The 18,945-nt window shown below is 38.1% G+C and overlaps 1 protein-coding gene and 1 long non-coding RNA gene across 4 annotated transcripts in view; one reads left to right on the forward strand and one right to left on the reverse strand.

Annotated features, from left to right (window-relative positions):
* MLLT6 (MLLT6, PHD finger containing) overlaps nucleotides 1–18,945 on the reverse strand; it is a 107,829-nt gene that overhangs the window by 84,521 nt on the left and 4,363 nt on the right. For both annotated transcript variants that reach the window (XM_063300748.1, XM_063300747.1), the window contains exon 2: nucleotides 5,856–5,935. In XM_063300748.1, coding sequence (XP_063156818.1) covers nucleotides 5,856–5,935 — 80 coding nt within the window. The remainder of the gene's footprint in view (nucleotides 1–5,855; nucleotides 5,936–18,945) is intronic.
* Nucleotides 1–18,945, forward strand: part of LOC134495364 (uncharacterized) — a 74,337-nt gene that overhangs the window by 20,802 nt on the left and 34,590 nt on the right. Inside the window, exons 3-4 of one of the 2 annotated variants that reach the window (XR_010067806.1) lie at nucleotides 10,768–10,820; nucleotides 15,153–15,632. This is a non-coding gene — a long non-coding RNA (uncharacterized LOC134495364). Of the gene's footprint in view, nucleotides 1–10,767; nucleotides 10,821–15,152; nucleotides 15,633–18,945 lie in introns of those variants that run through there. The other variant, XR_010067805.1, reaches the window with a different exon arrangement.

Raw genomic sequence — 18,945 nt, forward strand, 5'->3', positions numbered from 1 at the left:
TAGCGGGTGGGGTGATTCTTCCAGCGAAACTACATTTTGGGCTTAATTCAAAGTTCTGTGTGGCTGAGAAACAATCGACAGTGCCTGAGCATCTAGAACACAAATTGACTGTGCAGCCTTGGAAAATGAGGGTGGGTGATGCTTCAATGGGATTTGTAGGGATGGATCAAAGTTGTTCTGTGGCCTGCACTGCCTGGGCTGTTGCACTCTATCCTCTTTTCCTGCTCTTTCTCTGGAAAAAAACAGCTAAAACAGTTCTGAAAACAGACAAAGAGCCATTTCATAGGGTGTTTTTAGGTGAAGTTTGTTTTGTGCAGAGAGCAAAAAATGAATTAAGGAAGTATAAAATGAATTAAGACAAAGCCATGTATTTTTTTTTAATACAATAGCAAGAACACAGATAAAAAACAGTGATTTATAGTATGGGCAGTCCTCGTTTAGTGGCTGCCTTGTTTAGCAACTATTCGCAGTTACAATGATGAAAAAGTAAATTTGCAACCAGTTCTCACATTTATGACCTTCACAGGTCTGTAAAGCAAAGGGAAGGTGAAGTAAGATCTTAAGCACAGTCATGGTTTCACTTAGCAACTGCTTCACTTAATGTTCAAGTTGCTGGTCCCAATTTTGGTCACTAAATAAGGACTACCTGTACTTGTTTTATATACAAACTGATAACCTGGAGTCAATGCTGCAACTCTATGTTGTAATGCAGGATTTTTCAAACTGTATTCCACAGAACACTAGGGTTCTGTAAGAACTTGATGAAGTTCCATGAGAGATTAAGAGCAATTAAATAAATAAACCTCTCAAACACAGCTAATTTTCTATCAGTAGAGCTCTGTCTCGATTCCAGGATTTTTTTTTAATTAATGGGTTCCCTACCCGAAGAAGTTTAAAAATCCCTGCCCTAATGCGCTAAATTTACTTTTAAAATTGTGTTCTTGTTACATAACAAACAGTACAATGCCTTGTCTTATTTGGTTATCTGGCTATTTTTATAACTTAAAATTTATAAGTTGTTTCCCATGGGTTTGTTTTACATGATTTTGTTTCATAATGCCTTTGATAAAGGATTTTATCTAAAGCACATCTGGCTCATACACATTTTCACTGGCACTTGAAGTATTTTCTTTTCCTTTTTCTTGAAGCTCGTATTGTGCAAATGTCCACCTTAATTCATGGAATTTAATTTGTGTGTGTATTGAGGGGAGGGGGGCAGAATCCAAACAATGCCAGTTTCCATTTGTAACCTTCCAGTGGTTCACATTTTTTTCTTTTTTCCTTCTTCTTACCACATAAGTTGTGCTAACCAAGGAAAGATGAAATAACTGCTTTAGCTATGAGCTGTCTTTTTGAAAGAACTTACGTTTAATGCTTGAGTTCAGTAAAAGACAGAATAGCTGCATTTTAAATCACTTATAGCGGAATGCATGATTTTTATACCAATTATTATAAACAAACAAGTAAATGTCCCAATGGCTAAGAAAGGAACAAGCTCTTTGTAATTTAAGCCCATGTGCATAATTCAGAAATAGTAAGAGGCATACTTTCAAATGAGAATCCAAAAACTTGCAATACGAAACCCACTTGGAACAATGTGAGCAACTGGACTGTCTTCTAATGAACATGGGTAGTACTATACTTCCCTTACGTTTGTTCAGCCACCGACTTACAGCATATCATGGATCCAGATATGCCTTGAAAGTCTCTCCAGATCAGCATTCAATTTTGCCATCTTCCATCTTCCAGATGGCTTTTAATATATAGATGCTTACTATATCTGTGCACTTTCACTTCCAGTACATGGGAAACTTGCAAACCAGATTTTCTTTCTTTAACTTTCACCAAAGAGCATTAAAATGTGTACACTTCTGAAGGTAATGAAAGTGCTTTAATATAACTAAAAACTCTACAATCAGATTGGGACATATTCAGACTGATTTCTGTTCTGCTGCTTCAAAAAGGTTGATGCCGTATCAACAGCATCAACCCTTGCACAAGAAAGTACACTGGGTTTTACCATTCAAATTTTGTGGTAGCTTATATGAAGCAGCAGACTGACTGCTTATGGCTTGAGCCAAGATTATGGACTGTTTTGCCATAGCTGTCTATGTATTCTTCAAATTTAAATAGTTTGGTTTCCTAAGAAATATGGCAGATGTTTTCATGGCTGATTGCCTTTTACTATGTATTATTGTTGGCTTACTTTAGTTCTGCATAGAAACCCTTATTGCCACAATACAGTAAGTGGATTTAATAGAGGCTGTTGAACTAGCCTTTGTCTACTGGTGCAGCAAAACTGGTTTTGTAGCTGGCACCCAGAACACTTCCAGTCATGGTGTCTGCCTTGTTGCTGTCTAGTTTCTACTGCTATCTGAGCTCTTAGAAGTATCTCATTGCACCTAGGAGGCTGCAATGTGAGCATTTAAGTAGCTAATTTAGTATAAAAGTTTCCTTTTTTTTCTTTTGGAATTATTTTCCCAGGACTGTAAATGCATATTGTCTTTTGTTGTTTTCTGCTTTTGCCCTTCAGTAGATAGTAGCATTTTTAACTGGCAAAGTTTGAAGTTTTTATTTATTTATTTATTTTCTATCTGGCCTTTATTATCTTTATCAATAACTCAAGGTGGCCAACATAGCTAATACACCTTCCTCCTCCTCTTTTCCCCACAACAGCAACCCTGTGAGGTGAGCTGGGCTGAGAGAGAGTGACTGGCCCAAGGTCACCCAGCCCGCCTTCATGCCTAAGGCGGGACTAGAACTCTCAGTCTCCTGGTTTCTAGCCCACTGCCTTAACCACTGGACCAAACTAATTAATCTTAATATTCATTTTCTGTTTATTTTTCACTAGGAATTGCCTTTGATCTCAATCACACAGGGGAAATGATATATCTTAAAAGATTACTGTGAATCAGACCCATCATGTGAGGGTACTGCTAAATATGTTATCCCTAACCTACAGTATATATACCAGATTCCACATTGATGAGAAATTGACTCATATTTCCTTTTTACCTGGTAATAAACACAGAGCATTTCCTGGCTGCAAAGGAGGAAAACAACAAGGAAGGAGAGCTCCCCAACTGAACATGACTTCCTTTCTTGCACCTATATACATCTCCATCCCCCAAGATGGGTTCCCTCCAAGGCAGATTCTCATTTTTATAAAAAATCTTCTATTCTGAACATGCTCATTAGTTATGTGAAACACTAGCTAAGAAAGAATGCAAGCAGCAGGGTTTTTACACACATCTGTTTCTTCTGGAGTAGCGAGGGGCAAATCCATCTTATGAATCCACACTGCAAGTCTTCCTTCACTGGGAAAAATATGCAGTCATCCTAGTAGGCATAATACTTAGAACACTTCATTTCAGTCCTTACAAATGTAAGCAGCAATTGTGCTCATCTGGCTAATAACCAAGACAGTCTTCCTGGGGTTCAGACTTAGCTCCATCTTGAGTGGTGGGATAGCGGCACTATTTTTTCCTACTTGTGGCATATTTATCTTCTGTTACCTCTCCTAGCTAGGGTTACTAGACCCTTTGTCCCTCTCTCCATTTACTGCTTCTTGCAATTATTTAGTTTTCCACAGGAAGTTAGTAAAACAAAATGACAACACAACAACTGGCCACAGCAACTAAGCTCCTCTTTCATTCAGCTCACAAAAGAATCAGATGAGCGTCTTTTCTTCCTTCATCTCCTCCTTGCTGCATGCCTCCCTATATAGTTCTTTATATTCTGAAGCTTTAACCTTTACTACCACCACCACCCATCCCTTTTCAAAATAAAACCCACCCTGCCCCCACTGGCTCAGTTAGGTGGCAAGACCTCATCAATTCTGGCTAACCATGAAAAAGTAAGCTGACATGGATCTGGTTAGTACTTGGATAGGAGACCATCAGGGTTACCAGGACTGTAGGATAGATTGGGAAGTTGAGAAATCATTCTGTAGGAAGGCAATGGCCAACCACTTCTGTACTGTTGTCCCCCACCCCCAAATCATGAACCTCCAGTTTGACTCAAAGGAGGCTTGAGTTTACAAATGCAGCCCTTCCACAAAACAATCTGTCTTGTGTCCCAGCTGGATGTCCTCACAATGGACTTTCCTTCCTTCTGTTCTCTGGGTCACCCTGGTTTAGGCAGAGCTGTCTGGTTTATGGCCAATTTAAAGGTAAAGAGCCAGGAGGATTGAGACCAGCAGCTTTGAAGTTGTACCTGGGCCAGAAGCACACACAGAGGTTCCTGGATCACAGTCCTGCCCAAAATGTATTTTTTTCTCTATTTGAATCATAGTAATTATGTCTAAATTAGCCTTTAACATACAAATCAGGATATGCCAATGTTAGCGAAACCTAGGCCCTCCTTTGTTCTCCTTTGTGAAATTTCACGCCTTCTTTTTCCAAGTGTATAATAAATAGAATGTATGCAACTGCCCTATCCTTTTTTGCTTCTTTATAGGGCCAGGTCCAAAGGGTGTCAAGACTGGCATTTCTCAAAATCCCAGAAACAGGAGAGGACCCACTGCCTTAATAGTCCTGCATTTTCACTCTGCACTGAGTGGCCAAGAAGATCATGGCTGGGTGCTGTAGTCAGTGAAGAGGTTGTATCTGACATACCCACCTCCTCCCCATTCTGAGGCCAACACAGCTTTTGACCATTCTTGCCAATGACAGCATCACAATTTCATTAGCTGCACAAAAAATCCTTTAATGTTTTAAATCTGGGGAGGAGCAGGAGCACCAGACCAGACATCAGAAGACTTTTGGCTAGGCACGAGATTCGCCCCCTCCCCTCACCCCCCAAATTTGGAGGAGCCAATAAGAGACTAAAAGGAACCAGCTGAGGTGGCTATTTCAGAAGAAATAGGTTGCAGAAAAATAATTACTTAGTTTAGCCAGTAGATGGCAATGAGTTTACTTGTGTCTGAGTACTGTACAGTATAGTCAAAGAGTTTCCGGGGCCTTTTGCTTCTTGTTTAATACAGTAAAGACAACCCTTGTTTCTTTTCCTGACTTGGTCTTTTAAGCCTTCTATGCCACTGGGAAGTGTTGCTAATGTATCAGGATAATATAAATAAAAGAGTATAATTGTGTCCTTTATGACTTCAAAATGTAAATTAATCTGAAGAAATCAATATTTCTTTCTTCCACTCTTGCCTGTTCTTCAAACTGCTGTCATAGGCACAAGAGTGAAGGCTGTCTGAAAAACTGGCAAATCTAGGATTGAAAACAAGATTCTTCAGCATATCAGAATTTAATTATTTCCTAACAAAAGGCAACTGCTTCCTCTTTCAAACAAACCAAATTTGGTATGCAAATTTCAAAAATCAATATATTTTTTACTTTAGTAAGGTGGTGAATGTCAGAAATGTAGATGCACCTAAAATAAAGGGACTTTCCAAGGGTCTACAAAATGGATAGGAGATAGATATTTCTATGCCCTTTAAGTGGTGCCTTTAGAATTAGATCTACTTGAGTGCAGGTGAACTATCTAATAATACAGACATCAGCTACCAAAAAATATAACATCTTAGAACAGGGTTTCTCAACCTCAGCAACTTTTAAGATGTGTGGACTTCAACTCCCAGAATTTCCCCAGCCAGCACACTGGCTGGGGAAATTCTGGGAGTTGAAGTCCACACATCTTAAAGTTGACAAGGTCGAGAAACACTGTTTTAGAGTCTCCATGTTCAGAGGTTACAGATGGCAGGGCAAAGCAATTGTTGTGGGCTATTGTTTTCACACTTGTGCACCTTTCACATATAAGTGGTTAACTGTTATTCTGAGCCATATACTATTGCATGAGCTAAACAAGTTTTATTCTGTTCTTCTGACATGGTTTCAGTGTGTACTCACCACCCTGGCGGCTCTTTCTTGAGATTCACATTTTCGACAGAACCACGGTCCGGTGGGAACCTGAACAATTCCATAGCATGCTGAGAGAGGAAACAAGATAATTCAATAGTGAAATTTGGGGTGCTATATATTTTTTCTTGGTGTGCTTAGTAGGTTCCAATTTCAGCCATAAAACTAAGCCAGAATACAATTCCATATTATTCAGGCTCTTAGCAGCTTGACTGGACTCTCAAAACAGGGTACCTCAGGTCTGCACAATTTCTGATCCACCAAGCTGAACAGAGACAACCAGCCATGTACTGTACTCAGTTAAGTTTCCTGTTTTTGCGGTCTCCTTGATACCACAAAACAAGAGGTCCTCAAGTAGCTGGCAGGCCACAATTCATACCGGTGGTTCCATTTAGCTTGCAAGATCGTAAGTGATATAAATCTGTCATATTGCAACCCTGTTTGAAAATAAACTCCTCATCACTCCTTTTCTTCTGAGTAGTTTTACATTTAAAGTGTTGCTAACCTATCAAGGATTGTTTCAACATCCTTACTGCCTTGTCATAAAAACCAAATTCTATTCACCAGCAAGTTGCTACCAAGTCTGTTGCTTATCTTTCTGTAAGTTGATACTAAATCTTAGCAAAACAACTAAGAATTTGTCTACTAGAAATATTGGACTTCAACTCCTATAAGCACGTGAGTTCCGAAAACCGCAGTCATAAATATCTACAAGGTGCCAGATTTGTTGAATGGAAGATGTAATTCTAGCAATGACCCGATTGGCCTTCAGGAAAGCAGTAAAGACCTGGTTTTCCCACAGGCATGGCTGGCCTGGAAGTTAATGGGACTGGCATGGTGTGTTTGACCTATGGATATGAATTTATTGGGGCTTCAGTATTGTCTAATTTACTCTAATGGTTTTTGATAATTGTGTTTTTATTCTTGTTTGCTGCCCAGAGTTCCTTTTGGTATATGGGCAGCCATATAAATTTGTTTAATAAAAAAGTAAAAATTAATATTAGTCATAATAACTAAATACAACTTCTAGTTACACAGGCAAAATAACAGGTGCTGTAAACGAAACTAGAAGAAAACACCTTCACTAAATGTCTTGTCAGTGAACTTCCCAAAAACACTGAGTTGTTCACAATTATATACAGAATCCTGGCAGAGATGGTTTTGGGTCAAATCCACAAAGCAAATAGAAATGGGAGTAGATAGCAGTCTTTAATAATCAGATGCAAATATAACAAATGGGGTAAACTTTTTTTTTCCTTTCTGTAGTCATCAGAAATTTAACATTAGTGCAGCGTGCAGTGTTTCTCAACCTTGACAACTTTATGATGTGTGGATTTCAAGTCCTAGAATTCCCCAGCCAGCAAGGCTGGCTGGGGAATTCTGGGAGTTGAAGTCCACACATCTTAAAGTTGCCATGGTTGAGAAACACTGCATTAGTATATAGGTGTACATATATATCTCAATGAAACTATGCAAGGGCTTCCCAGAGAAGGCCAGGCAAACAACTATGGGAAATAGAAAGCAAATAAAAGCATTAAAGCCTTGGCAAACAAGAGAATCATGGGTCCCTTTTTAGCAAGGAGACGGGAAAAAATATTCCAATCTAACTGAACAAGTTATTAATATTCCTTCCTGTTGAAAGAAAAAGATAGAAGTTAGGAAAGTCAAGAAGACAGGAAACAGAACAAAAAGGTGTTATGCTGAAAAAAAGAATGTACTGATTGATTGAAGAATATTGTGCTACTTTTCCCATCCAAAGAAAGAAACCAAAGCAATTTACAAGATATAAAAGGCATAAAAACAATAAATTATTTTAAAATGTTCCAGCAAAGATAAAGACATAAAGATCCAAATTATCAGTTAATATACAGAATGAAGTCAAAATGTTCATTTAAAGACACATATCTTCACTTATTGGCAGAGAATGAAAGTGATTTTTTTCTAGGAGCAGCTCCTGAACTCCCAAAAAGCACTCTGTCAAAATTTGGTGGCAAACTATGAACAACAGAGGCTGATTTTTCACTGATTTTCCAGCGTTCAAGTCATAAACCCCTGAACAGGCTTAACAAACATAAACTCCCTTTAGAAACCCTTTCAAAGTGCCCAAATCATTACTGCCTGAAATCCCAGCTCCATTCATTCAATAAGATCACTGAATCACTACAGTATTATGGTCTATAATTATCCAAATATGAGTTGTCCCAACTATTAAAAGGTTCCATATCCAGATCCAAGTTATTATTTATTTATTATTTATTTATTTAAATTTGTATCACCGCCCATCTCCCCCAACGGGGGACTCTGGGTGGTTTACAATAAAAGTAATAATAAAAATATAAAAACCTAAATTACAATCTAAAAGCATAAATAAGATAATAAATATAAGACTATCTCCTACAGTGTATCAAGTGGAATCTATCGCAGGTGAATTAGCAAGCCGCATGGGGAAAGAAAGCCCTTACCCATAGATAAGATAAACCATATTATGCCAAAACTAGTTTGCTTCAATGCTACACAAAGCAATATATCCTGTAAGAAAAATGAATGCTAGCTGCATTTCAAACGAAATACTCTATAGCTAATTTGTGAAAAGGACTCCATGAAATTATTGCTAGTAGCATTCCAGGAGTAGCTGTTAAATCACCAAATGTCGTTTCCAAGTGTATAATATTTTACATTTATCTATAATGAACCTTCTCTGAGTAGGATATATAAGGTTTAACTCTGCTATGAAAGCTAAACAGCATACAACACTATTGTAAATGCAATCTGCTGAAATAAAAAAGCTATTAAAACTGATTAGACTCATTTCTTGAGTTATTTGAAGCATTTTTCTTCATTCAGTTTTAGTAATTTATACCTTTCTGGTGCATTATTAAATTATATTGTTCATTTTATGGATGAACTAAAGCAGTGTTTCTCAAACTTTTTTCTCTCAGGACCCCTTCCCACTTTTAAAAATTATGGAGGACTCCAAAAGAGCCTTTGTTTGAATGGGTTATATTTATCGATATTTACTGTATTAAAAATTAAAATTGATGCACTCACTGTCACTACTACCTCTCATGATTGTTTGAGGGGATTTTAATATTAGGGCAGATGTTCAACATACAGGGTGCTACCACTCCGGAAACCCTTTTTGTATATTTCTACAATCATCCTTCTGAAGACAATGGCATATACTGTACACCAGAGAAGTCTGTTGTTAAACGATATGTGCATTAATTAACTTGGATCCAGATGCAGCTTTCGTTAAAGGCCCACTCAAATCAGTGCAATTTAGATCAACCTACTCGAATCGAATATTTTCAAGTTTGTATCTAATAGTGTAAATGGTAAAGAAAAACATGCAATCAATAAAATATCAAATATCAACACTGCAATTCTCAAATTAGAGGAGGGGAATCAAAATGACTCTAATGCTTCCATATCTTCCTTATTACTATTTAAAGCTATGCTTGTCCAAATAACTAAACTCTTTGTGGGATCTGCAACTCTACAATACAAAGGCACATTTATTTATTTAAAATACTTAATATATATCAGTAGGAGTAGGCTGAACTTACCCAGCAAGCAGCTTATTTTAAGGACATTTGATGTAGTTATTCTTTTGTTCTAAATACCTATAATAATTCTTCTATCAAGAATCACCCTTGGGATCTGTGCCTTTGACAACTGACATAACTTGTACTACAGACATTCATTTTATTGTATATAGGAATAGCCTTGGTATACCTAAAATATAGCCTGAAATACGTTAATAAACTTCGACACAAATCAAAGTAAAAGGCCTGGCTTATTTCCTTGGCTTCCCCTGAAGCAGAAGTAAGTACTCAGATTAAGCTCAAATATGTACATTTGTTTGGTTTGCTCCATTGATAAATGTGAGTCAGCAATGTGATGTACGTGAAAACATAGTTAATGCAATTTCAGGCTGCCTTAATGGAATAACAGTTTCCAAGACACCAAAATGACAGGTCCACATTATTCTGCATTAGCCAAATTTCATCTACTAGGTCCAGTTTGGGGCCTCATGCATTATAAAGGACATGGGCAAACTGGAATGGTTTGAAGGAAGGTAATCATGATAGTTGGTAGTATGGTAAAGAAAACCTACAAACAAAAATTAAAGTAACTGGCCTTGTTTAATTTGGAGAAGAGAGTGGGAGGTTTGGGGAGAGAAATATCATGGCATTCTTCAAATGTCTGATGGAGAGCAAAACTCGTTCTCTACTAGCTCTGAAGGCAGAGCTAAATTCAATGGACTTAAGTTGCAGGAACATGGATTTTAGCTGATGGTAGAGAAGTTTAACAAAGTAAGCTTGGAATGGTAGAGGGACTCTGTCTTGTTGGATGTCTCTGAAGTACCATATCTTGAGGGTATTCTAGCTCTGGGTTCCCTGTGGAGCTGCAGGAACATAGATTTTAGCTGATGATAGAGCAGTTTGACAAAGTAAGCTTGTAATGGTAGATGGACTCTGCCAAAGTAAGCTTGGAATGGTAAATGGAGTTGGACTAGTTGCTCTGCACAACAAAATCTATGATTTTAAGTTAATGCAGAGTTCAGAACACACCTTCTCTCAGAATGTAGAACACTGATATCTTTCTAAGCATCATGTCAAAACAGAGCCACAGGAGGGAAAAGCAATAGCATATACTCTGACTGTCTTCCCACCTACCCACTGAGACTTCTGATGAGGCACAGAAGTAATTCCCTTGCAACTGTACATTTTGGTTGCTATGACAGGCAATTGGGATCTAATTATTCACATACAAGTAGCCTGTGTTAGAGCTACAGAAGAGCTTTTCAAATCTAAATTGAACTTCCTTTAGATCCACAGAATATTGGACCGCAACTCTTTTGGTAAGTTCTAAGTATCTTCTGCCTCCTTTCTTTTGTCAGAAATGTTCCAAAGGCAAGTCATCCTTCTGAAATACCAACTGATTTAGAAACCCGTGAATACATTACTCTTCCCCATCCCTACTCCCACTCCATGTTTACAAAACAGAAAGGGTAATATTTGGTGAGGTGATATTTGAAGCCTCACTGAGCTCTTTTCAACATTTTAGATGTGTGAGAATTGTCCTGCTGCTTCTTATCAGGAAGTCCTGCAGTGGATCTATTTCTGTCATATTTAAGAGATGGACAATAGTTGCATTAAATGTCCAGAGGCCACTTGAAAATGCCAGCAATTCTAAAAGATAGCAAGGTTGGTCAGTTGCCAGGGCTCTAAATCCAGCAGAGAGCCCACCACCTTAACAGTGCAATCGTTTCCACTTTGCACAGATAAAGTATTCAAGATAATAAAGGAATTAGTGGCATATCTCATCACTCTCAGATTAGGGGAGGGCACTAGGAATTATGTTTGAGACCAAAAAATCCTGGTGCCAGAGCTGTAATTAATACAGAAGCATTCACAAAAAATGCGCTTTGCAGGATAAAAAATCTTCCTAGATCAAATGCATCAGTGTAATGCTGCAAGTCATGGTTATAGCATGGCAGAGATTCAGGATACTAGAACTGGTACCAGTGAACTTTTTAGATCAAATTGCAGAGTGGGGCACTTGGCTGTGCCCATTATACTTATCAGGAAGAACTCAACTGAACCAGATTCATGGTTTTGCTCATTAACACATAATGCTCTGACTGCAATACCCGACAGGCTACCTTTGTTAGTACAGAGTTAGGGCATCCACGGGCTGCTGCTTTTTTGTTTTATTCTAGTTTCATTTTCATATTGTATTATTATATTGTTTTTTAACTGTTTGCTGCCCAAAGTTGCTTATGCAAGATGGGCAGTCCTAGAAATGGAATGACTTAATATATAATTCAACAGGGAGGCTGTAATTGAGCAAAGCCCTGCCCCTTTTTTACATGCACAGGGGTGGATTTTGATCACATGGTCACAGACACTATCTTCATTTTTTTGACACCCGCCCCCGCAACAGAAGGCCCTAGATGGAGCCAACTGCTAAGATCACATGGAAAACTCTTCCTGTGAATGCTGAGAACCTCAGGCAGTTGCTCTGAAAGGGTTCCCCTCCTATAGGGACCTTCTTCCCTATATGAATGTTGTATATATGGTCTGGATTTCACCTATGTTTTTTCCTTTCTTCTTTCTCTGTTATTTTGGACTGTTTTAATCAGGAATTGTAATAATGAGAAGCAGTATACAATTCTATATATTAAATAAAGAAGTGCATACTGACTATAAACCAACTTCTAAGTTCAAGAGGACTCAGGAAAAAGTGTGTACATGATTGCAGTCCATGAGGTTTGGATGGGAGACCATCATAGAATCATACATAAACTGCTCTAAAACTAGACAAAAAAAAAGTATAATAGATTGAACATGCACACACATACACACACACATATAGTAGAAATGGTTAGAGTCGCCTTTCTCTACCTTTTGACCCTGGAGGAACCCTTGAAATAATTTTCAGGCCTCGGGGAACTCCTACACATTCAGGCTCAAATATAGGCCAGAAGTTAAAAAATCATATTAGTTTCATGTATAGGCCTATATATATGCATTAACAGTGTTCTTAAACTAAAGAATGAAAGTTACCTCTTTAATGTGAAGTTGCCCGAATTTGAAATAATTTTTTAAATAAATCATGATCTCCCAGGGAACCCCTAGTGACCTCTCACAGAACCCTGGTTGAGAAACCCTGGGTTAAAGCATAGACAGTATGTGTGTGTTTGTGTGTGTGTACATAGAGATGAAATGTCAAAATTAAGAGCCATTTTGCTCACATAAGTACAGGTAAAGATGAACCTCCCGCCATGGCTGTGAACAGATCTTTCTTTTTCTGCAGCAGAAATGCAGCTGGTAGATGTATGGCCCATCTTGGGCAATCCACTTCTGACTTGCTATGGCTAAATGACAAACAGTATTGTCTAAAATCATAATCTCTAACATTTAAGAGCTGAAAAAATATCCATGCCTATAGTTGTAACTCTTCTATTTTCATACCAAGGATTACTGCTGAAGGTCTCCCTCCATCACTATTATACATTGCTGAAGGCTCCATGTTGCAGGCTGCATTCTGCTGTAGCCTAGCTTGTCCTTGTATATTTGCCTTGTGCTAATTTAAGAGGGAGAGGGGTTTTTTTAACCTACTGGAAAAATACAAGGATCATATATTATGTTACCAAATAGCTACAATGTGCAGAATGACATTGGCATGTCTATGTTACGTGAGGCTTAATGTAAAGCTACCAAATCTGGGCTGCAAAAATCTGGATAACCATTAGATAGTAGTGAAGACCTAGAATTGTCCATATCTGTATTTATGGATACCAGTAGAGCCAGATCCACTAGTGATTTGCAAAATAACAGCAAATAGTAATTAATTTTTTTAAAAAGTAAATTAGACAACTGAAACAATGTAAGATTGTGGGAAAACCAAGGGTGGATTATTCTGTTAAACAAATGAAAGCTCAATACTAATTCTTGGGCTGAACATGTGCATAGAGTAGCCTTTTTTAATGCTCAGTGTATGTCCTTCTGTTGGAACCAATATTTTGCTCCCAAATAAAAAAAGTAAGAACGTGAAAGCTTCTCATCTAACTTTATGCACAAATACTGACATACCTATGCACTAAGGCAGCTTTCTGCAAACTGGCATCCTCTGCAGATGTACAGTATAGGTCTACATCTTCCATCTTGCCCAGGATGGGCATGCAGAGAAGCTGAGCATGACAGCAATTGCATAGTAAAACTGAAGGTCACTAGATCAGAAAAGACTAATCAACATAAAACACAACCAGCACTGATACTCACATACAGTATTTAACTAATAAAGAACGTGCTGAATGAAAAATGGGGATATCATTCTGAACATTATAATGTGGCTAGGATGGCTTATTTCTGGACTGAGATTCTCATATTCTCAACCTGATTTCAAAGGCAAGTTTGAAGTTTGCAGATTCACTCATACATTCAATAAGATCTGTTATTAATATTCTCTTCTCCTTCAAATTTCATGTTCCCTTCTTACTTCCTTTCTCCACCCCACCTTTTGTTACTATTTGCATTTACTGTTGCTTAACCATAAAAGGAAAAGCTAGTAAAAAACTATAAATACGCCCATAAGGATATGCATATATAAATAATTCTAGCATCCCACATGAACAACATAAGGATCCCAAAGGGGAATAAGAGCTTTAATTTACAAGGAATACCAGAAAGATTTAGAAAGACCCCTAAAAAAAATAAGGCTGCAATCCCATGCATCAGTTTTCTAGATAGAAGTCCCTCCAGATATTTGGACTACAACTTCCAGAAACCTAAGCATAGCCAGTTGTAGTCTAACATATCTGAGGCAATCATTTATCTGGGAATAGGTTCACTGAAAAGGGTGAAACTTACTTCTGAATGGACATATTTGTATGTTTTTATCTCAACCTTTCTTCAAAGAGTTGATAGGGATATTCATGTTTCTTCCTTCTATCTTCTCTTCACAATACTGCATGAAGTAGGTTAGGCTAAGAAGGAATTACTATTCCAAGATCACTCAGTGAAATTTCATGGATAAATCCTTGTCCTAGACTACTCTGGCTCTTTACACAAGAGTGTAGAAGGAATATATTAGCAGGAGGTTCCAGTCAGTGTGGGAGGGGAGAAGAGATTGGCATGGAGGTTGCTCCCTTGTGGGGTATCACAGGGGTCAATTCTCTCCTCCTAGTTATTTAATATCTACATGAAGCCACTGGGCAAGGTCATCTGGTGCTTTGGGCACCATTAACATCAGTATGCTGATGATATCCAGCTTTATATTGCGGCCCCATGCTGAACTGAAGATGCTGTCAAAGTCTTGTCCTGGAACCTGGAGACTGTGAGGGTCTAGATGGGAAAGAACAAGCTAAAATTGAATCCTAGCAAGACTATACTTTGGGATTCTTCCTATGGCCTCAATGATGCCCTAGACAGGGTTGCACTACCCCTAAAGGAGTAGGTCCTCCTGGACTTGGGGCTCCTGCTGGATCAGCAGGTGAAAGGCATGATGCCCCAATTGTGATCTTACCTGGGATGTGAGGGCCTTGCTTCAGTGGCGCATGCCCTCATCACCATTTGCTTAGTCTACTGTCACATGCTCTATACAGGGTTTCCTTTAAAGACTTCCAGTTGGTCCTCACCAGGAATAGTTGGTGGGATCATATTGCACCTATACTGCAGGCCTTGCATTGGCTCCTGAATGCAGTTTAAAGTGCTAATTTTAACACATAAAGCCCTTCAAGGCTCAGCCCCAAGTTACTTATAGGACTGCATCTCTCCACAGGAGTTGGCCTGACCGATTTGATCATGCTGGGAGAAGCAGGTGATTATTTCCCATTTTGGGAAGGTCAAGGAGGTCGAAACCCCAGAGTGCTGTTTTTTCCACTGTATGGCTGGCTCTCTGGAATGGTCTTCCATTGGAGGTTTGCTTAACTCTGATGCTGTTTGCCTTCAAGAAGATGTTGAAGATGAAAGTTTTCTGGAGGGCATTTAGGTTATGATGCCACTTAATTGTTGCTAGCAAGTTTAGATATTTTAGGTATTTGGGGTTTTCTATCATTATATGTCTTTTATTTTGCTATAAGCTGCTGTAAGTTTTTTTAGGTTGTGGCAGGGTAGAAATGTGACTAACTAACTGGAACCTCATTGCCTAGTTCAGTAGATCAATCAAATCAAAATGATTTTCTTCAGTCTTATCTAACTTTTTGGACTAGTGGACATATGTGTAGCTTTGAGAGTATGTTGTGATTGTTGGCATAAAATGGCTTCTGAGTGGACACAGCAGTTACAAACCACCCATTTACCAGAAGGCAAACTCATGGAGTTGCTCCTCAGTATCTTTTTAATCCCTCCTGATATTTTCTAGCAACTCAAATTATTTTGATCCTTTCTGTAAGGCAATTGGCCACACTTTCAAATAAAGTGCTAAATTATATCCTCTTATCATCTTCATTTTCTAAAGAGGCAATCTTTAAATAAATATGTGATTTGAGGTTGGAGTTTAGCTTTTCTGCATGCCAGTTTCCCATTTTTTTTAGTAAAAAATTTAGGTAGAACAAGGAACCTACAGGTTACCAAGCAAGATGCCCAGAGAGATACTGCAGCCCATGAATGTATGAATGTACCATCCTGTCTATCACTTGTACCATTTTAGTAAAACTGATGCTATTATTTATTATGCTTTTATTTATTCTACAAACTCATAGCAATTTATAAAACAATTTTACAAACCCTTCCTTAAAAGTTAAAAACATTCTCGGTAAGTATAATTATTAGAAAACAACCAATAACTAACCAAAGTTATAACAACACAAGGGTAAATTATAATCATAGTGATAATGAAAGATAAATTTAAAAAATCATAACAAAACCAAATGGAACAATAACAACAAATCAATCTAAGTAATTCAAAGTGAAATAAGTTGGTAAGAACAAACTATTTGATCAAGCACTCTTTGGAAAACTCCATTTTCATAGCTTCCAGAATCTAGAACTCATGGAGTAAGTTGTAAGGAAGGGAGGGGGTATTTCACAAAGCCAGAACAGAGATTGAAAAACAGTGCCTCCTGGCCTTGGTTTCCTTTTATTTTGCAAAGGTGGGATGTTACTGTATTTTTATCCCACCTTTTTAATAAATAAACATAAACATATGGTCAACTCAAGGCAGCAAACATGACCCAAAGCTTCTCCTTGTGTCGTCTGGGAAGAACATACTAGATGAACTGATACAGACAGAAGAAGTTGATCCTGCCAGTACTGAGGTGCCAAACCATACAGGGCTTTTGAGGTCACAACCAACACTGGTATCCAATGTAGGGCCCAAAGCACAGGTGAGTAACACCTGCCAACAACTAGGTTACTGTTCTGAGAATACTAAAATATTCACCCAGCACATAACTCTCCCACACTTCTAAACACAGTCTGTTTTGACTTTCTCCTATTCAACAAATAAAAACAAATGTTGTTAACAGCTTCCTTTAAAGGAGACTGAACTTGAAAGAAGAGTATGGAGTTAGACTCTCAGGCTCACTTCTGACAAGAAGCTGTCTAATGTGCCCATGGATGCTAAATGCTGTATATAAGAGAGGAAAGGAGAAATTTGTGGAATTCTGGCCTTACAACAGGAGGTGCACAAAACACAGACATCAGCACACACCTAATTTTCAGGGCTGGAAAATCTCAGCCAGATCATTCATTAGAAAAATGGCACACATCAAAGAGTAAGGCAGCAGCAGCAAAAAGATAACAGTTTGTGACAAGTGAGGACAGGAATTCTGATTGGATGGCCATGTGTCCTACTTTATAAAGAGCAGTCCTCTATTTGAGGGGCTGTCTAGTCTAATTCCAGTTTAAAGAGACAGAATCTAAAAAGGAAGACAGCACAGCAAAAACTTGAAGTTGCTCATCTATGAGCATCTTGCCTAGAGACTAAGCAGACACAGGGGGCTCTGAGTCTTCCTCATTATCATGAGGTATTTTGCATTTAAATTACAGAATTATTTCTAAATGAACCAACACATGGGAAGAAGTTGGGTTAAATTTGCAACAGCAGCCCAGGGAAAGAAGGAAGGAAGGGAGGGAGGGAGAGAGGGAAATCTGTTTCAATTCCATCAAAAGTTATATAGCCTGGATGCAAACTTCTATCTCCTGTATCCTAAATCAGTATATATAGCCATAAAGTCACCAGTTAAACACAATTCAAAGGAGACTGTATCTTTTTACACAGTTTTATTGGCTTACTAATGCAAGGATGTTTGTTTGTATCAACACTAACACAGGTAACTATGATTACTTTACACCTACATTTAAGCTTTAAGGTAGCTGTCCTATGTGTAATTTTTTTGCATATCATTTCTTTCAGATCTCACTTATCCCCCCCCCCCAGCCTTTTTCTCTCTCTCTGCACAGCCTTACTTGCCAACATTCATGCACCTCATGATTTGGTCTCTGGTGCATGAAAGTTTAGGGCAGCCTTTCTCAACCTTTTGACCCTGGAGGACCCTTGAAGTATTTTTCAGGCCTCGGGGAACTCCTGCACATTCAGGCTCAAATATAGGCCAGAAGTTACAAAATTATTACATTCATTTCATGTGTAGGCCTGTATATATGCATTAACAGTGTTCTTAAACTAAAAATAAAGAATGAAAGTTACCTCTTTAATGTGAAGTTGCCCGAATTTGAAATAATTTTTTAAATAAATCGTGAACTCCCAGGGAACCCCTAGTGACCTCTCACAGAACCCTGGTTGAGAAACCCTGGTTTAGGGGCTTTGCTCCATCGCCTTAATGACTCTGATGGCATGATTTTCTGCTCAATACTATTGTTTTGGAGGGTGGAGTAACAAGTGTGTGCCTGGTATTCTAAGTGTGATTGCACCATGCATTTGGATAAAGTATTACAATACTGGAAGTTCTGTGTTCAATTCCTTTTCTAACAGTCACCAAGATTTTCACTTTTTTGCAGCAGTTACTGAGTTAGCTTTTTCATTAACTATCTTAAGATTCCTTTCCTGGTAAAGTTAAATTAGACCTCCACCATATGTATGTAAAGTTATGACTTTCTGACCTGCTGTACGTCTCTCTGAGTTGCTTCCACTGAACTGCATTTGAAATTGTAATGCCCAAACATCCCTCCCCCAGCCCCTTTATATTTGGATAGGGATGATGTTATCAACACATTTGTCTACCTCACTGTTTCGTCCCTAGCTCAAATATTTTATGAAACAATGAAAAACCCTGCTTCCAATGCATATTGGTGCGTAATTTATTTTAGAACTGGTTCTTTCAAAGGGGATTAGCCAAATGAATGGAAGAATCTGTTGGAAACTATCTGCCATAATACCAAATTAAATCCTTATGTTTAGGGTCAGGATATTTATTTAGATTTTTATACTGCTGCAAGTGCACAACTCTGTAGATATTTCTAGAAGCAAAGCACTTAGCAAACTGACTAGGAAATCACAACAACATTGGCAGCTATCAGGAAAGAAAGGAAACTATTATTAAAAATGTATTCACTGTACTTTTTTGTATAATCATGAAGTCTTAAGTTACATTTTATACCTGTATTTTGTATTT

The sequence above is a fragment of the Candoia aspera genome, chromosome 4, assembly GCF_035149785.1.
Source record: "Candoia aspera isolate rCanAsp1 chromosome 4, rCanAsp1.hap2, whole genome shotgun sequence".
Taxonomy (NCBI): domain Eukaryota; kingdom Metazoa; phylum Chordata; class Lepidosauria; order Squamata; family Boidae; genus Candoia; species Candoia aspera.